The sequence below is a fragment of the Cloeon dipterum genome, chromosome 2 (genome assembly GCF_949628265.1).
Source record: "Cloeon dipterum chromosome 2, ieCloDipt1.1, whole genome shotgun sequence".
Classification (NCBI taxonomy): domain Eukaryota; kingdom Metazoa; phylum Arthropoda; class Insecta; order Ephemeroptera; family Baetidae; genus Cloeon; species Cloeon dipterum.
This window is the reverse complement of record NC_088787.1, coordinates 23,261,740-23,280,758: the sequence shown is the minus strand read 5'-3', so window position 1 is coordinate 23,280,758 and position 19,019 is coordinate 23,261,740. Positions and strand designations below refer to the sequence as shown.

The 19,019-nt window shown below is 40.0% G+C and overlaps 1 protein-coding gene across 1 annotated transcript in view; it reads left to right on the top strand.

Annotated features, from left to right (window-relative positions):
* Positions 1–17,418, top strand: part of LOC135936924 (uncharacterized) — a 49,115-nt gene extending 31,697 nt beyond the window's left edge. The window contains exons 3-7 of the mRNA XM_065479933.1: positions 8,398–8,485; positions 11,601–11,686; positions 14,223–14,330; positions 15,016–15,075; positions 16,678–17,418. Of these exons, the coding sequence (XP_065336005.1) occupies positions 8,398–8,485; positions 11,601–11,686; positions 14,223–14,330; positions 15,016–15,075; positions 16,678–16,764 (429 nt within the window). The 3' untranslated portion in view covers positions 16,765–17,418. The remainder of the gene's footprint in view (positions 1–8,397; positions 8,486–11,600; positions 11,687–14,222; positions 14,331–15,015; positions 15,076–16,677) is intronic.
* The last annotated feature ends 1,601 nt before the right edge of the window (positions 17,419–19,019 follow it).

Below are 19,019 nucleotides of genomic sequence, written 5' to 3'. Positions count from 1 at the left end.
ATATGCTTCGTGTCTAGGAAATTAAATTCTGCTTGATTTACACCCCAATGGAGACAGTCCAAAAATTGGAATTAATTTTTGTTTTTAATTCATTCTCGTCAATTTTCGAGCACAATCATTTCGGGCGTCGTTCTTGGGTACTCCATACTTTCTGTTTCGACCATTCCATATTGGCTGTTTCGGGTATCATAGTTTTGGGCAAAACAAGGTGCACCGGAAATATGTGTGAAACGCTTGCTGTACTGTTGCAATTGAAGGCTATCATCATATTTACAACCATTTCCGGTTAATTAAATGAAGAATGTTAAAAACATAGTTCAACATCATGAACCTAGCTCATTCGAGTTTTAATTAAAAAACTAATTGCAACTGAAGACGTGTTTCATCCGACTCACGATTGATGCACTCTGCTCAGGAGTTTTTCCACGATCGACTGGCCTAATTTCCAGTGAGAGCAGAACATCACACGCCCCCAGTGAAGCCTTTCAGCCTCACTCGTTTTTGCAACGCGTAGAGGCGAACACAAGGGGAGAGAATGAATGAACGCCATTTTTCTCCGCAACTTAGCTTCTTTGTGAGGCTCTGCTTTTAATCACCATCACGTTACATGCCCTTTTCTCTCGGCAGATTAATTATTCGCGCATGCTGAATTATTCATCGGTCTAAGTGCATTAGCCACGGTTCCGAATTGATAACTCTTATTTTCTCCCGGCAATTTTGTTGCCTGTTTTTTGCTTTTTCAAAATTTTTTGAGACAAAAAATTTACTTCAACTTCTCTCTTCTTCGGCAAATAAATACTCAATGCTTATCCTCTGAAAGTGTAAGGAATCAAAAAGAGTAGCGAGAAGCTAAAAAATTTCAGAGTTTTAACGATCTTTTCAAGTTGAAATTAAATGCATCTTCCTCAGTGGACAGCGAGATGTTCATTTTTTGTATTTCCTGCTCAACTAGTTTCGGCTGCTTTTATATAGATTAAATTTTTGGCATTTTGAGAGAAAATTTAACAGAATTGTGTCATACTTACCTTTCTAACGACTAAATTTTAAAAGGTCTTCTTAAGCTGGCGCACACTGTTTTCCCTTTATTTCAACTGAAATATTGAAAACCTTCGTATAATTCTGCCTGCATTGGCATCTACCAACTTATAATCAGCAGTTAATTGAACGCGCGTTTTAGACCGTTATACTATTGTTGATTTTGCTTTATCATCCATAATTTACTATCTGACAGGAAATAGAAAATAAAGTATTGTTATTTGAATATGAAATTATGCTCCGTGGTTTGTTAATTTAAATTTACCTAATTTTTATAATCAAGAGGTCTTCACGCTAGCCCAGCCAATACGGATAAGGTAGTTAGCCCTTATTTGCTAATAAGTACAAAATACTTTGACAAAAAAAGCTGCGCAAGCCATGCTAGCCACCGGTTTACATACATGAAAAAAGAAACTGACAAGAACAAGAGAAAACTGGGCACTGGACATTTCATAACTTTAAGCTTTTCAACAAACTTCACTTGAAAAATCTTGTCACCTGTGCCACATACGTGCAAAATGCCCAGTCGTCAAGGCAGAGCTACGGATGAGCTGGTTTAGCCAACTACCGCCTAAAAATATCACGGCTGAGAGGTCTTTAGGAATTAACCTAGGATAGGATCCTGTCAATCGAGACAAAGACCTCTTCATGGGATCAGCTGGGTCCTATATTTCAATCGAATAACGCGTCTAATTCGCGTGTTCTGGGATAACATTCAGGGCAGACGAGGAAAAACAGCCAGCGGGCGTGAAAGTTAATTTGAAAGCCGTGCGGTCTGGTTTTGCGCAAAAATAACAAGCATGGTGGCTTGACAGCTGACAACAGCTGCACGCCACTCTCAGCCGGGCCGGGGCAGAAAACCAAGTTTAATTGGCCTGCTCCTCGGGCCAGAGAGAGAAAGAGAGGTGTCGGCGCCGCGAAAAGACGAGAATCCGAAGTTCCTTCTAGTCTTCGGCCAATTTCCAGCGTAATAAAAAGCTAGCTGGCGACACTGCAAGAGATGGCTCGGCGCGGGATTAGCTCGTTCTAAAGTCTCGAAGCCGTGTAATTAAATTCTACCGTGTTTACTCTCGCGCTACGTGACTTAGTACGCGTTATTGTTCCACTCTTGAGTTTTTCATTAAAATTAGTGCAAATATGCAGCGTCGGCACTCTTCAGGTGAAACAAAGTCCCTACTTTCTCTGGATTATATCCTGTTCATATTCAAGATGTTAAAAAGGGTTGCTTGCTTTCCGTAAATTATATTCTTTGTAGAGTTTTGAAAGAAAGGAGAGAAATTATGAAAATGCACGAGGGCTAAATGTGTTAAAACAAATATTAAATATAATATGCTGGTCTAATCTTTGCGTAGGAAATGACGCTCGTTTAAATTAAAAAAAAATAGAAGGAACAAGACAAAAATTGACAGCAAAATTACTTTAATTGTTTCCACAATGCTAAAATTAAAGATATTTTATGATAAGTACTTCTTAAGGCTTCAAAATGTCTTTATTTTGCTCTCGATCCAAGCCTGCTCTGAGAAAGGAAAACGTGCTATCATAATATTAACAGTTTCATAAGAAATATGAATGGCGGGTGAGGACCTAAATAGTCTCCAAATGCATTGAATCATACGTGTTTTTATATCTCAGCTTTTCAAAAGTAAAAAGAGTTGCAAGAATCAATCAGTTGTCAATTTTTACAAGAAAAACAAACGACACGTAGATTTAAATTGAATTTTGGATTATCGATGTGGGCGCGGAAGCTTTGTGACCAGCAATATTTTCGCGTGTCACCTGGCAAGGGGGACCAAGTTTGTGTTGATTTGGGTGAGGAGCGAGCGACGAGAGAGCAGACGAAAAACGAGCAGTGAAGATCAGTCGTTAAAAAAAGAAGCGGTGACGCATTATACCTGCTGTTTTTCTTTCGTCGTCGCGGTGGTGGATTTTTCCTTTTCTGCTCTGCGCTTTGTTCGGGTGGCGCGCTGAGCAATCTAATTTAATTCAACACCGAACCGGGGTTTGTGAACGACGAAAAGGCGCCGCTGATAAATAGAGCTACCGCGTACGAGAGTTGGAACGCAAGTTTCGCTCGCAAATGAGCGGCGGAATAATAAATCAACGCGTTTTGGCCTGAACTTTATTTCCATTCCAATCGAGACCGCACGCTTCGATAAACGCCAGCCCCGCGGGTATTATTTGTTATTTCCCAGTTAGGTGCGTTTCACCCTTCGTTTTACGAGTGGTAATGGATTTAAATCGCCCAATGAACAAATGGGCCAAAGGGTACATGCGTATATTTTTTCATAGAAATAAATTTTGAAATTTACTGGTTTAATTTTTTATTGGAGTTTGCTCCATTTTTTTCAGCTGTATTTAAAACGTGTGATTTATATATTTTTCAACAAAGATAGCACTCGATATGTAAAATTGGCTTATAAAAGTTACGGGCTAACAAACATCCCGTTCATGTTGTCCAAATTACACCCCTTTCTGGAATTCAGACCGAAATATCGCTCTAAATCAATATTTTCCGAAGCGATTTTCACAGAATATTATTTGGTGAAATCCGGTCGGCACTCCAGAAACAATATATATATCGACGCAAGTCAGGTAAACAGGCCAATAAAATCAGCAGCCGGCGGCAATCTACCCTTTATAGCACAATATTTACGCTCGAGTTACTTCCGGTGGAAAAAAATCCCCGTCCCCAGAGCATTTCCCTCTTGCCTGCCTGCCTAGAGCACTTTCCCGAGGGCAAAACGACGGTCCACTGCAATTAATTACATTCCGCAAAGCCGTCGCTCGGCAAATAGTATATACGTATAAATCTTTTTCCCCAAGGTTGGAAATAATTTGTCGCACTTGATCAAACAAAAATTCTCCTTGCAAACAGACGTTACTCGTCAGTCTCATGGCATTGTAATTTTTTTGCTGCGTTTCGCGATGGTTATTCTTCAAGTTAAAATGGATCTCTAACAGATCTCTGACTAGCTTAGCGAATAAAGTGCCGGAGCTAGAGAGGAGCAAATTAATTCGAATGCTTCCCATCTCCTTTTCTCACAATCAGGGCTCACTTATAACAAAATTTAATAGCGAGTTTAACTAGCGATTTATGCAGAACCTTTCAACCGCTATATGAAGAAATAAATTATCAAAAAAATATCAAAAAGATAAACGAGATTTCAAGCTGTTTATCTGATTTTTATGCAACTCCTTACCTCTAAATACGGTGCTGGGTAAAGTTTTAAAAATATTCGATGTTAGCATTATTATGAGAATAAAATAAAATTTATGACTTTTTAATTCATGAAAGTTTCCAAAACATATATATTCTGTCATCTGATACAGAATCCCATCACTCACTTTTTAAACGTCTGAAAACATCTTTCAACGATGTTTTTGTCTTTCCAGCAGCAGAAACCCAAATCCTTGTGTCAATCACTATACGCATAATTTGCCTAGCAGATGGAGCCGAAAAAGCGAATGGCACGAGCAGAGAAGTTTTCGTTCCCGGGGCTGGGCTGTGAAACTAATCCGGCGTTTGCATGTTTGCGAGAGTGTGTGTTGTCCGAATAAATGTGTCCATCGCATTCGCAGGGCCGCAACTTTTTGCACCGTGTGTGTCAGAGGCAGGCAGACAACCGCACGGTGCTCTTTCCGGGCCGCCTCGTCGCGCGTTTGAATTTGCATAAAACACATCTGCGCGCTCCAGTTTTGCTGCCGGCACACGCCAGAGCAATAATTACCAAGTTGCACACACACAAACATACTGCGAATTATATATGTTTACAACATGTAATGCGAGCCTCTAAAGCTGCTTGCAAACCATTTGCTCGCAAGTAAACCACGCCGTGCATTTTTGCAAACGCTCTCGAGTTTCTCTCATATCATTATCTGCTCTCCAGAGCGTCGTTGTTAGCCTCCAGCGCTTCCCTACCTTGTTTGTTGTTATTATTTTCTCCTTGCGCGTGGTTGGATTTGGGTCATGATCAGTTTGCACTTTCCTATCTGGTTACGCTGTTTTAATGATTGAAGAACATTTTTTAGCTCATTTTCCTATACAACTTACACGTGAGAAATACTCTTTGGTTTTAGTATTTATTTTAGTGTTGACTGGTTGCGGAAAAAATATTTGAAGGGACTGTTATTTCCTGAAAATGCAGTTCAAAGAGTACCAGAAATTATTATTACGACAATTTTTGTCCAAGGCACTTTACTATTGCTTGCTTTGAGGATTCCAAAATCAGGTTCCATATGAACCCGAAATTTCTTAATTATATGCAGGTTATTTGGTTGCTACGAGATGATTAATCGAAAAACTAAACCCTAACATAGTTATTTTTATGTTCAATACAAAATTAAAATCTAATTGACCAATACAACATTAAGTGAATAACAATTTCAAACAGAAAGGCAACTATAAATTTTTCCTTTTCACAAAGTTAAAATTTCGGGGTTATGCAAGGTAAGAGGAGTTAAGCAGAACAAAGAGAATCATTTAAAACTCTTCCTCCTCGCTGCGCAAAGTTTGAATTCAAAGCTGGAAACTAAAATTAACACCGCGATTTCTGAATAATACAGGCCACTCTGGAAACGTCGCGTTCGCTGACGCAAATAATCGACGGCCTTCGCCATTTGGGTCTCCTGCAAAAGGTCCTTTCACGGCAGAGTTAAACGCTCTATTGTCCTCGGCAGGAAACGCCCTCGCACGCGTTGAAAATAGCCCGCCCCTAAATGACAAGCAAAAAGGGAGAGAGAACAAAAAATTAGAAACTTTTCTAGAAAACACACGGCTTCCTTCTTTTATCCACCTCTTCTCTTTCTTTGTGGCATTTTAATCACGTAAAAGGCGTGCTCGCGGTGAAAATGACGCGCTGTAAATTTTCTCGCGGCTTGACATTCTTACACCGATGCAATTACTCTGAAAAATGCGCGCGCAATTTCACTGCTCTCTTTTCCAGCGCGCTTTCCGATTGCGAGCGCTTGCGTCGCTCTTGATTTATTACGATGCCAGAATTTTATAGCGAAATTATGCACGTGCCCCCTCGGGCGATATGTCTGTCGCGCACGAAAAGCGAAATTGAGGCTGTCTCGTAAAAAACATCAAAAACTGCTCTCTAATGAAGAGAAAGTCAAAAGCTTAAATAAAACTCAGAGTTTATTATCCTTCATTTTATCGCTCGAAAATATCGGAAAGTTCACAGCATAAATGAAATATCCGGTGCTGGACATAATTTTCTAAAATTGGATGCTACTTGGAACTGAATGTTGCAGGTGGACGATCTGAAGTGGCTCTCACAATCAGTGTTTTTCATCCTCAGTTTTTGCTTTTCAACTTGATCGAATTTTCACTAAAGTGTCTTCATGCCGTCCTTTCATAAGACCAAATTTAAAGGGAGCATGTTCCATGCATTTCTATCTTATCACTTTGATGGTTAGAATGGCGGAGCGTGAGACGTGTGCGTCGAGAGGACCTTAAATATATCGGCAAAAAATGTTTTGGTACGCACCGAGACGAGGAGGAATGTCGGTCATCAAAGGACTCGAGGCGGAAAAGAAGCATAAAGAGAGGCCGAATGGGGGCCGCATTCTCCGCAGGCTCCGTCGCCTTTGCTTTTGCAATTTTTCTCCCTAGGGGTATTATCAGTTGGGCGTCAAATTCTCCGCATGCTACTTTATTACCGGCGCGTGGTTGACACAGGCCCAAAACTTTCCTGCTCGGTGAGCACAATGCAGCAGGATTGCGACCAGTTTGGTATCAATTTTAAATAAGATTATAATCAATCTGGAATAACGAAGTAGATTTGGCATTTCACTGTGATTAAAATTGATTTTTAAGTTGCTATGCTCATAATTAGTTAGGGTGGCAGGAGAAAACTTCATGCATACATTCAATACTTGTTCCGATTTTCTGGAGTTTGATTTTTTTCCATTATTTGGCCGCTGCATGTTTTTCGACTAAATTGAAAGCATAAAAGTTTTTCGCCAACGGAACTCTTCCTCAGAGCACGAAATCCTCGAAAAGTGTATGCGTCAACCACAAAAGAATTTCCTTCTGTCGTGGAGTCAGCTTGTCAGGTGTGCCGGGCTGACAGGGGCTGAAGTTGCCGCGAGTTGGGGTGTAGAACGAAACTTGTTGTCACGCCTACCTCTGCTGGAGAGGAATTAATTCAACGCCTTACATTTACTGCACTTGTGCGCCGCAAACACAAACAAATATGGGCTCTTGTGCGCAAACACAACGCACCCTGTGCCTGTTTCGACCTCGCCAGGTAGAAACTTTCCTTGTGCGATAATAAATAATTAGTACGCGACTACTGTGTCGCGTAATTTAAGTTTCGCAATCAACTCTGTTTGTTGCTGACAAAGGCGTTATTGCAGTGTTTGGTGACGACGCAAAAGTGTGTTTGAAATAAACACAAGGCTGTTGGCAGAGCGAGGAAAATCAAGCGATACACTAACTGATTCACTAGACTATTACTGCAAGGTTTCCCGCCGTCTTGCAACAGACTTGGATAGTGAATCAGAAGATCGTCTTTCCTGTTTCCACAGCGCGCTAGTAAGCTTTCATTTTGCGATTTCTGACGGGCATAATTTACCATTATAGTTTAAATTTATTTTTAATATTTTCTGGCATATAATACATACATCTACGTTATAATAGTTTAAGTAGCTCAGAGGCGCTTAAAAATTTCGATTTTGTGAACGTCGAAAAAATCCAGTATATTTTTCCACCTGATAAACCAGAAACCTAACAGCACAAAACTCTCATAAAAAATTTAGGCATTACCCTGGACAGTGATGACGTCACGTTTTACTGGCCACCCTCTTTGTCCAGTGATAATTTAGTTGACGCAGCAGCCGCAATTGCAAAAATTCCAACGTAGTTTTTACAGGCTTATGTTTCCCAATTAAAATTATGTTTTCTACGCACATGTCCCTGAACATGTCATAACCATATTAAATAATAAGTTGTTACTAAGAACTTTTAATTTCCTCGGTTGACCAATTTTTTAATTCAAAATACGACCGTTCTTAAAATTTGGGGAGGTAAACTCTATGAAACGAAATACGGTCCAGCTAAATATATTTTAGATATTTCTTTCCGAATTGAATTACGCCAACACGCAGTTGCCAGAGGGGATGAACAGGCATTAGCTAACGTCCGGTGCAATTACACAGACGCCTCGTTTTTGCCAACATCAGCAGCAGTGCTCGCGCTCCCGTCAATTTACATCAGCAGTCGGCCTTTTAATGTGCGGCCATAAACAGGCACGAGCCTGCATTAACTCGCGCAGGCTGCTGAAGAGGCGATCAAACGCGCAAAGACAAACGAGCCAATTAAGCGAGTGCTAATCGAGTCTCTCACATTTGTTGCAGAGTATCTCCATACTGGTGGTGCTAATCTACAGCTGGCGGATCAGCGTCAACCAGGCCAAATTCACCGAGCTCGAGGACGTCTATTATGGTGAGGGTGAGATCAAAGAAAAAAGCACGAGCGAGAGTACATTCGCGTTGCCCAACACCAGATGGGGGGTTGGTATCAAAGTTCAAGAGCTGGGCCAATCAGATATAGCATCTTGTTTTTATCTTCAAAGTTAAAGACGCAAAAATGTAGCAAAGTTTCGACTGCCTCTTTTCATGGGTTTGATCTTTAAAAGTTATAATTAATATTTCCTCATGTTTTAAAATTAACACTAATTACGAAAGAAAAAATAGAGAAATTTGCACAAGGAAACGAAATTTAATTTGTTTAGGAGAGGGAGGGAGGGAGAGAGAGGGAGAGAGAGAGAGAGAGAGAGAGAGAGAGAGAGAGAGAGAGAGAGAGAGAGAGAGAGAGAGAGAGAGAGAGTTAAAAGTGACTCGATTTAAACGTAAAAACGCGACAAGGAAGTTTGCAAAAACCACAGGCACTCAGCTCGGGCCGTGTTTGCGTTGCTTTGCAGGGGAAGACGGTCTCTGTAAACTATTTTGCTTGTAGGTCTGCGACAAGCCAGATCCTTTCAAAGACGACTGCCTCGCCAGCCAATTCTCGTGCATTAAAACCGTTCCTTTCCATTCGGTCGGCAATCGAAAGCCTCTCAACGGCTACTTTGCCTTCCGCTTTTAGAGCACATCATATTCGAAATGCCCGAATCTAGTTTTTTTTGTGCATTCAAAACGGTCGCAAAAACGACCATAAGGTAGGAAGAGCCGCCCCCGTCGCTTACTTTAACTGGTGTGTATTCAAGATTGGAAATACCCATGTTTCAATTCAGCGCCCGGTGAAATATTAAAACGGCCGCCACCGGCAACAACGACGCTTTCCTCCTCTGCTGCGAGGGAGACGCACTCGACAACCGCGGATATTGAGATGCTTATGCACCCCGCTGGACGGACAGGACGACCCGGTTGCGGCGTTTACTTTACTACAGGCTGCGTCATTCGGCTTTGACATCGCTCTGAATGAAAGTGTCAAAAAGCATCAACGGAATTTTTTATATCTCGGCCAAAGCTGTAACATTCGTGGAAATTATTTGAAACATTCAAACATTATGGTGTAAAGGCGTAAACTGAATTGGACATAAAATGAAATTTATTCTGTTGATTTTATTTCTAGTTGATTTTTCACCAAATTGAAATGAATATATTTAAATTATTGTAACTAATAAAGGAAGGTGGAACAGACAAGAAAATTCCTGTTGCGTGAATTTGCAATTTACTTATAAAGTAAGCAAAACATGGCATAAATTCATAAATATGAAATTTAAAAACAGCTGAATTTCTACGCTACATTAAAACCTTTTTATTCCACACAACCCTAAAACAATAGGCTCCAATGAAAAAGTTAAATCGTTTTCATGATAACATTTTAATATTCTTGTTTGTGACCATTTGCAAGTTAAAGCATTCCGGATATTTTTTTTCTGCGTATGGAGAACTCTGAAAGTGTGCCTTTAAATTAGCTTTTTTAAAAACAATCCTGCGTATCCATATTTATTTTAGTGCTTACACAACGCGCAGCATTATTTACCATCCACTGCTAGCTGTCATGGCAAAGTTATATGCGTACATGGTTTCTGGGGATGGATACATTTATTATTTAAACCAACTATAAAGCATGCTGACGGCAGTGGAACTTTTTTATACTAATCTACCATGAAATAATGAGGAAATGCGTTTGTGTAGCGTTTCACAATAAAATGGAACGATTTTCGAGGTGTGTATTGTTGGAAATAAATTAGCACGTCGTCGTGCATAGAGGCAGAAGGAATATTAATTAAAGGTGTTAGCAAATTCGGTGTCTCTATCTCCGGCGTTGAGTACGAATATCGTAATTTGCACTCTCGGCTGGCGCTGAATGTAGCCTAGGCAACGCCGTCGGCGCCTTATTCCGAATTGATTCACGCTGTTATCAGACGCGCCATGTGGAATAAATTCAGCACACATGTGAGCGGTATCTGCTCGATCGTGAGTGTGTGCACATGCATGGTTGCTCCATCGGCAAGCAAGCAGTCTCCGTTTTTTGCTATCGCGCGCGCTCTATTCTGCACGGCGCAAAAGGACACTTGTGGCCTCGTTATGCTGGAATCGCAGTGCCCTCGTATCGCTGCTGCTGCTTTTATATCTCTGTTCCGTGCTCTTTCTTGGAATCTCACTTGCTTCAAAAGCCGCGCATGATTGATTCCTGGAGGAGAAATGTCTGCCGTATGTGTAATGTGCATACGCTGAATTTGACTTTGACCTTTTTGCGAAATTAATAAATCAACATGATTCTTTTTCAAAATGCGTAGCATGAGTCAACATCCAATTTTTCTATCTGATACTCTCTTACTTTTTGTAATTTTAATTTTTTTAAATTTAGAAAATAAGGTTTAAAATAAATTTTTCCTAGTGAATTTTGCAGAGCAAAAAGGCTTAGAAAGACAAGACTTCGCATAATGTATGCTATTTTTCCCAGTAAATGCAGCTAAGAATCCAACCAGCCTGTACTCGAGAGGCTTATTTTTCTTCTTGTTATATGATTAATTATAATGCAAATGAATCAAACGCAGGCGCAAATCAGCCCGCACTCGACCCCCAAACATCGCTCATAATCTCACATTGCAACATGCACGCAAAGCATGCACTCAACTAACTAAGAAGATCAGAGCATCTACTCTCCTGACGCTCAACAATGTGAGCCAACGGCTCGGTGTTAAATTTGAGGAATCACCCATGTGGAAAGGCCGTTTATATTTCATATAAAAAATACTCTCTCTAGACGAACACAGAGCGCGAAGCTCAGAAAATTTTATCGGTATGTGAAAAGCGTTTTAGGAGAGCAGTTTAAGTTTCGATAATGTCGGAAATTCGGGGCGGCGGCGCAGATGACGGCGAAGAATTCAATATTCAGTCTTGGCTGCAGACGCAGCGTTCGCTCGTTTCGAAGGAGAATAAAAAACGAAACAGCCGACCGTGCACACAATAGTATGGGAGTACGACGAACGCGAGTCAAGCGCAGTAGAGGAATATTGGCAAACACTTTTCAAGGCAGTTGAAGAGGGAATTATCGTCTCTTTAACCCACTCACTTTGCTCTCTCTCACACTTTCTTTGTTGCAGGTGTACAAATTGCCTACTTCGCGATTATTGGCACTCAACTCTTTATGATGCTGCTCAGCGTTGTTCTGCTCGTCGGAGTGCTTAAGGTGAGACACAAAAAAAACCCTTTATTCTCTTATTTCCACTTGAATTCCTAAGAGCAGCAAAGAAAATCATGTATTTCCCAACAGAAAATTATTCACTTAAAAATAAATATGAGAACAAATCGATTTTTCGCCCTGGAAATTTTACATAAAACAAATATTTCAAACAGAATTCAAATTTCTGAACGATGCGATGAATTTTCAGCAAATCATGACTCCCTTTCCCCCAAAAAGATCCAGCCAGTTTTAGCTCTTTCTGTATATGTCCAGATTTAAATTATCAGTGTCCGTAAAATTTATAGAGTGTATCCAAATACCAAAATAAAGCTATTCCTTGCCCTATTTACACCACTTTGATAAAATCGAAAATGTTGCACCAGCACCAGATTTCGGTCGTAAATGGCAACATATTTTGCGCCGAGAGTGCTCTGGAGGGGCCGAGGGCCTCTGCGGGGCCGTTAAGAGGGCGCTTTGCTTATATTGCGGTGCTTTGATAATCATTTCTCGCGCTTTACGAGCGCCGCCGGCTCCGAGGTTTGTTTATTGATGGCACAGATCGAGGCACCAACACGACGCCTTTCCTGAGGTCGCCGCGACATAAACCCGCCACGCTAATCCTAAAGTCGACAAAGTGCGACGCACTTTGTCACGCTACAAACTTTGTTCGTGGGTCAAAACGGCGCCGGCCAGGAAAAATTACTGTTACTTTGTAAAATTGCATTTTCTCTCCCCTCCGCTTTTCTTGGAATAGAAGTAAAACAAGACAAGTAGTGCCATCCAAGTTCTTGTCACGTCGGCACTGGAAACAACTTTTGATTGGATTTATTGGATTCAGTTTTTTTAGGAATGTTTTCCTTGTAATCAGCCTTCAAAACTGCACCAAATTAGTTTTCATCATGAAAATAGATATCCTCTGAGACTTTACGTAGGGAGAAGAAAATTTCTTAATTTTGGAAAGCTTTTGCCGTCCAAGTTTGATTTGACTTGACTCGTCTTGCAAACTTTTTCAGTCTTTTTGAACAAACTGATAGAATAGTTCATGTTGTTTGCCATTTTAAAAAAATGGATTACACTTAGAACCAGAAAATGTTAGTTGGTTGTTAAAACCCTTAAATCCTGATCCAAAATGTCAATGCAGATACCTCATAATTTAATTTTCCGAATTTTATTTGCAACTATTTCAGTCAAAATATATAATTATTATTCATCAAGAATTGAAAGGACGCAAGTCTGATTGATTGATTTATAAATATTTTTTTCTTAAGCCCAAATAATTTCGGTTTAATTTTTAATAAACATGAAACCTAAAAAAACAGTGAGCTTCAACCATAGCAATCTGTGCGCAGTAGTAATCGAAATGAAGCCTGCAAACCAAGCTGACAGGCGGTGGAATGGACACGAACAAACTCGTTTTTCTCGCGTGAGCGAATCCTGCACAATCAGTTTCGGGGATCGGCTGATTGGAAATCGAGTTAGCACTAAAATCCGGCGTTTCGCGGTCGCGGACAAGCAGAAGCGCCGAACAATGCGGCCGGCCGAGTGTGCTGCTGTGCGAGATGCAAATCACCGTGTGCGCGGCCAATGAATATTTGAATGCCAACGGATTTGTCACCGAATTGAAAGGATACGAATTAGCATTCAGCGGACAGACGGGCAGCCCATTCGAATTTTCCGCCCTTTCATTCATATTCGCGGTGGCGTATAATATAATAAAAAGGAAAATTTCGTCTGGGAGATAATGAAAACGACTCGCAGCTGCGCAAGCAGATTTAATTAAAAAGCCAGAACGCCAAGTTTTCTTTTCATCGAATACGAAGAAGACACAATCACCAAGAGTTCAACCGGGGACTTCTATCATACAGGCCACGTGCTGCAAAATTAAAATTTGATATTTGGCTTACATTTAGCTGACATTGGTAATCAATATACGTGAAATTAGTTTGGAATAGTTTAGAATGCTCATATACGCATTGAATACCAGGATTGAATCCGGAATCAAAGCGTGAAATATTCAAAATTATCAAATGGCAACTGCGGTGTAATCAACTTTTGGTTGCTTTAAATGCAATTGATTTGTCTAGTTCGACTCCAACAAAATATCATCGATAGTGACTGAGAATTCCCTGCCTATCAAAGTGCAAGACTAACGCTATTATTTGTGTATTAAACAAATTTAGATTTCAATTAACAGAGGTAATTGTTTCACCTTTAAACAATCAATTCAATTTTTGCTTAAAACGGTCACAATTGTGCACTTTTAAAGGTCTTAAATACCCCTCAATTCAACACCGCACAATGCAATTCTGCTATGGGAAAGTATTTTCTTTGCAGTTTTCGTTTGTTGGCGGCCTGTGTTGAGTCGTCCCCGTGTCTAGAGTCATCCACTGGCTCAATTATGCATGTGAAAGGACCTCCTTTCTCACTTTTCACTGCGTTAATGAGTTCATTCACTCTTCTTTCGCACAGCTCTTCGATCCAATTCGCACGGCAAATCTCATCTACTGCTGGGTTTTGCATTGGGCTTTTTGTCTTGTTGCAGGAGAAGGCCGGCCTGGTGGCTCCCTGGATTATGGGCTGCGTGGCTTTCTTGGCTCTCGAGGCGGTCGCCATGGTTTATTCAAATGTCCTCAGAGACCACGTAAACAGGGTGAGCAGAGGGCCGATACGCCGGCTTACTTATTCATTCCTCTCGCTTCAGACCGAAACTCCCCGTTTTAGTTAATGCCCTGCCTCTCTTGTTTTATTGCTCGGCACGCGTTTTAATCGCTTTTACGGTGAAGAGAGGATTTTCATTCGATATGTATAAGAGCATGAAATTTTTCTCTGGCACCACGCATATTTTAATATGTATCTCCTTTTTGCATGAACATCTCCCCTTTTAGATTGATATCCATTTTTATCTGTCACAAAAATCAGCCCGTTGGCTCGCATTGTTAAAGCATTCTCAAGAGTGTGAAAGTAGTGGGAGACATTTGAGCATTTCTGGGATCTATTGCTGGCTGCTTAATGTCAAAGATGGCAAAAGGTGGTTAGTTTAGTGACTCGAAATGCTCAAATAGCTCAAAGGGCTGGTAGGAGACGCCACTTGCTGGTTTTGGCACCTTTCCAGCGGCTTAAGGGACAAATGTCTGGCGTCTCAATAAAAGACCTCGGTGCGTGAAGGCGAAAGATGGCCACATTGGGCCCAAGCTCCTCTGCGGCCACTCGGGCCCTATGTTATTGGGACTCGGTGAGCTCATAGCCCACGGGATGTGCTGAGCAGAGGTTCTAATAAAAAAATCTCACAATTTGCGATTGATTTTGGAGTGACACGACTTTTTCTGCTTCCGCAGCAATTCGACGCCATCTGCAAAGCCGAGGTGGTATTCTATTTGTGCAGAGCCGTGTTAAGCGTGAGTACAACTTGCCATTCTTTTCGTCGCCCCTCACGTGAGATGCATGTCAAATAAAGCCAGCAGCAGGCCGCCTCGTAAAATCTGTCGAAGCCGAGCCAGCCTTTCCCTTTGAATGCGTCGAGACGCGCAAGCATTCGCCTTTCCTCTCTTCCTCTAATGTACTTTTCTCTATTGCTGTAAAAAGTAAAAAGCATCAGCTTCTTGGCCGACCTACTAGCTCAGTCGACTTTTCTTCTCTTTCTCTCAAACGGGCCCCAGAGGTTATTTAAGACTCACTTTCGTCGTTATCTCAGCTGGACTAAACAATGGGTACGGGTCAATAGCTACCCTCTAGTTATTTCGCCATACCGCTCTCTCATTTATCCCCTTTGAAAGCCTCCCTCTTATTGTCACTGGTTGCATTGACACCATAGTAAATAATACTGGTTTTAGCTCCTAGCGGATTAAAACTTTGAAAGTATGGCTCTAATTATAATTTATTATTGCGTCCAACTTTATCGAGATTTATTTAAAAATATTAGCACTACATAGTTCGTGTCATTTAAAATCACGACGAGTGACGATATTTATGAAATTAATAGAAACAAATATCACTATTTCTTGTACGAGAAAATAGCTGTTTTGGCCCTTCAGCTGCTGCGCATGGTTACCTCCAAACTTCAAGATTTCGTTTCTACCGTCGCCTTAACTGCATTTTATTTTCTTTCAATTTTTTTCAGGGTTGAATGGTTATCAAAGGAAAAAAATCAACTTTAATTATTTTCTTATAAGACCTGAAAAATTGTATGTCTGAACTTCTCGCTGCCCCTGCCCGAATTGCAAAAAAATCGTTTATTGCATCTCTCTCTTCCCGAAATAATTTGGTGAAAAAATTATCTTAAACTGCTTATTTGAACGGACAAAAATATCTCAATTTATTGCTTTGACTTGGTATAATTGTCGAAGAGATTTATGCCATTTATCGTCTAGGTTTTGTGACCTGGTTGTCCTCGAGCGTTATCAAATTAAGCTTTTCTCTGCTGATTGATATTCCTACGTATTCAAATCCATTCGCTAACGTGATTTAATCTTTAGAGTAGTCACGCCACTCAACCTAAAAACTCTCTCCATCCATGAGTCCCCGATACATTTGGAAAAAGTGACAGATATATTTTCTGGAAATGTGTGTGGTGGAAAAATCAGTTTCCAATGAAAACATTTGTGTCTCAATAAGGATCAAATAAAAGCTAATAGGTTTCCTTCTCGATATAACAAGAAATATATTGTATATTAGACAGTTATATGGAAGGCTAGAGGAGATTGGATTCATTTCTTCTGCTTTTGTCATCGACTAGCCATGTAGCTTAAAAAAATCAATTCTTTCGCTCCAATGTCTGATAAAACTTCTCCTTGATTCGTAAAATGCTTTTTCTGATCAATGCCTTGCAAAGGAAATAAAATGTGCGTTATATGAACGTGGAACAATAAATATTAAAATCAGGAGGATCATCTTCTCTAAGAGAAACTTAAATCAGTAGCGTTTGAAGGCGCACAGATCAAATTTAATATTATCCTCTATGCGTGCGAAAATATTTTAAAATGCCTTTATTGCGGTTTTAGGTTGTGGCCCTGAGCGGCGTGATGCGGTTCTACCACCTGATGAAGGCGGGCGTCACGTGGAAGGGGCCTGAGTCGATCGAGCTCTGAGGCCGGCGGCGCGGAAGTTGCGGAAGTGACTGTTCGCTTCTCTCTTCCACCAGCCACTCGTCGGGACCCCAGCCCGTCTAATAGCTAACCTGATGTTGAGTGTGCGCTTCTGGACAATGGACCTGACCCCGAGTATGACTCAGGTGCACCTACATATCGATGTTCCTCAATGTTCTACAAGAATGACGTTCCAAATACCGAAAAATGGTTAAATCATATCAGTTTTAAATTAGATCTTTTTAAATTGGAACTCAGAATCCGTTTTGAAAATTTGTTCAATAAATATTTCTTCAAAATCAGGCACCATGCCTGAGTCGAAATACCGTCGCACGGACGCACACGCAGAAATAAGCATTTGATTACTGTCGCGATTGAATGTTGGAGCGGAATGAGCGAAAATGTTAATAAAATTGAATATGCTGCGCCACGTGAGTATGCAACAAAGCCAGAGAATATTTTGTAACGGCCAGAGTGACAGAAAACGTGCTCGAGTGTCGACAGAGAGAAATTTATTTTGGAATTATAATTTTCTATAATTGAGCGCAAAGAAGTAGCAGTTGTGAGAGGTATATTGTGAAAAAAGCAGAATTTCAGTGTTGTTATAGATGTCACTGCAATTAAATAGTCTCCTTTGTGGAATATCACGCTTGGAGAGAAAAGAAAACTTTGCCGTTGGTTTTATTTTCATACTGTCCCAGGGGATGTGTTTTTCTGTATAATGAGATATAAACAGAAAACTTTTTCTTGCGGGTCACACAAACAAGATAATCAGAAAAGGTTTCTCAAGAATCTTAGGAATTAGACACGCCATTGTCAACAGCAACTCCAGGACAATATCGGCTGAAAATGTAGCGTTTGTGCGGTTCAAAGGTAAGTTTTCCAGCACATCTGTTGATCGGGAACCAACTTTGAATGGATTACTGCATCTTTATGAACATTCCAACGAATAATTTGAGTTTCTCTTGTAAATCTTCTAGGCTGTTTAGTTTTTCTATTTGATAATATAAAACAACTAGGAAGTATGCATGCTTACCTGAGTTTAGCAGCAACCGAAAAACTTTATTTCTATTAGAGTACAAAATAAATTATGATTTAGACTGCATAGCAACAGAAATCAAAATAAATTTTCTCTGATGGATCACATATAAAGTATAGCATAAACTCTCCTGAATTGAAGAACATGAAGTACTTGAAAATGCGTTTGCTTGTCTCTCAGTGTATGAAGTACATATTTTTTCTACGATAGCTGCACATCAAGCAAGGCAAGTCGATTTTGACGAGCACCTAATTGGCCTCTTGAGAGTAGAGGCACATGCTATTACTTGAATCTATCGCTACACTCTCGCAGTGAACGACTCGTTAGCAGTCAATCGATTTGGCAAACAGGTCAAATGACACTCGTTCTATTGATGGGCAAATGCGAGATCAGATTTGTCACTTTCTATTGATCAAACACACAACTATGCTGTGGTATTTTTTTAATATTATATTATTTTCATTGTCAAAATATTTACATTTTTGAGTTTGATGAGCTTTTATTACATCTAAGAATTTTTTAATTTGAAATTTTGATCATTTGCAATTATTATTTTACGTTTTAGGCGTTATTTAATTTCAACTTTGAATAATTCTTGTTCAATCCTATATCAAAAATAATCTTAACAATGGTTCAAATTGGAACTATGATTTTCGGCTAGTTTAAAAATTCGGAGTTCAGTGGGTCTTCCTATTTCTAGTTCAAGAATCCAGACTGGATATGATTAAATTGAACAAAATTTCCTAATAATTGTTAATTTTTAAATGCAATAATTTAATCACCAGCACTCCCACAATAGCTCCGGAAAATTCCTTAAGTGCTTCAATCAAAACGCGTTGTTATGGTTATAGCAAAAAATAATTGAAGAGTAGAATGCCGCCGCCTTTTTTGAAATCATTTATATTTGTTTTCAAAACATTCTCTGAAACTACAATCAATTTCAGTAAATCAAGTTTAATTTTTCTCTAGTAATTTTTCATTACGATGAAATTTAGATTTAGTCTTAATTATTGGTTGTAATAAATTTGTGTAATAATGGCGCATATCTAGTTAAACTTAATTGAAACTCTGCACTCAACACTAATTGCGAATCTCGCTGTCTATAATCCACGCTTATATTGTCTGCGCGGTTGGCTACGTTGCACGCGTAGATGAAAAGAACCGTTCTTGCACGATCATATGGTTTCAAATGTAAATGAATTGCACCTCAAAGGATGAA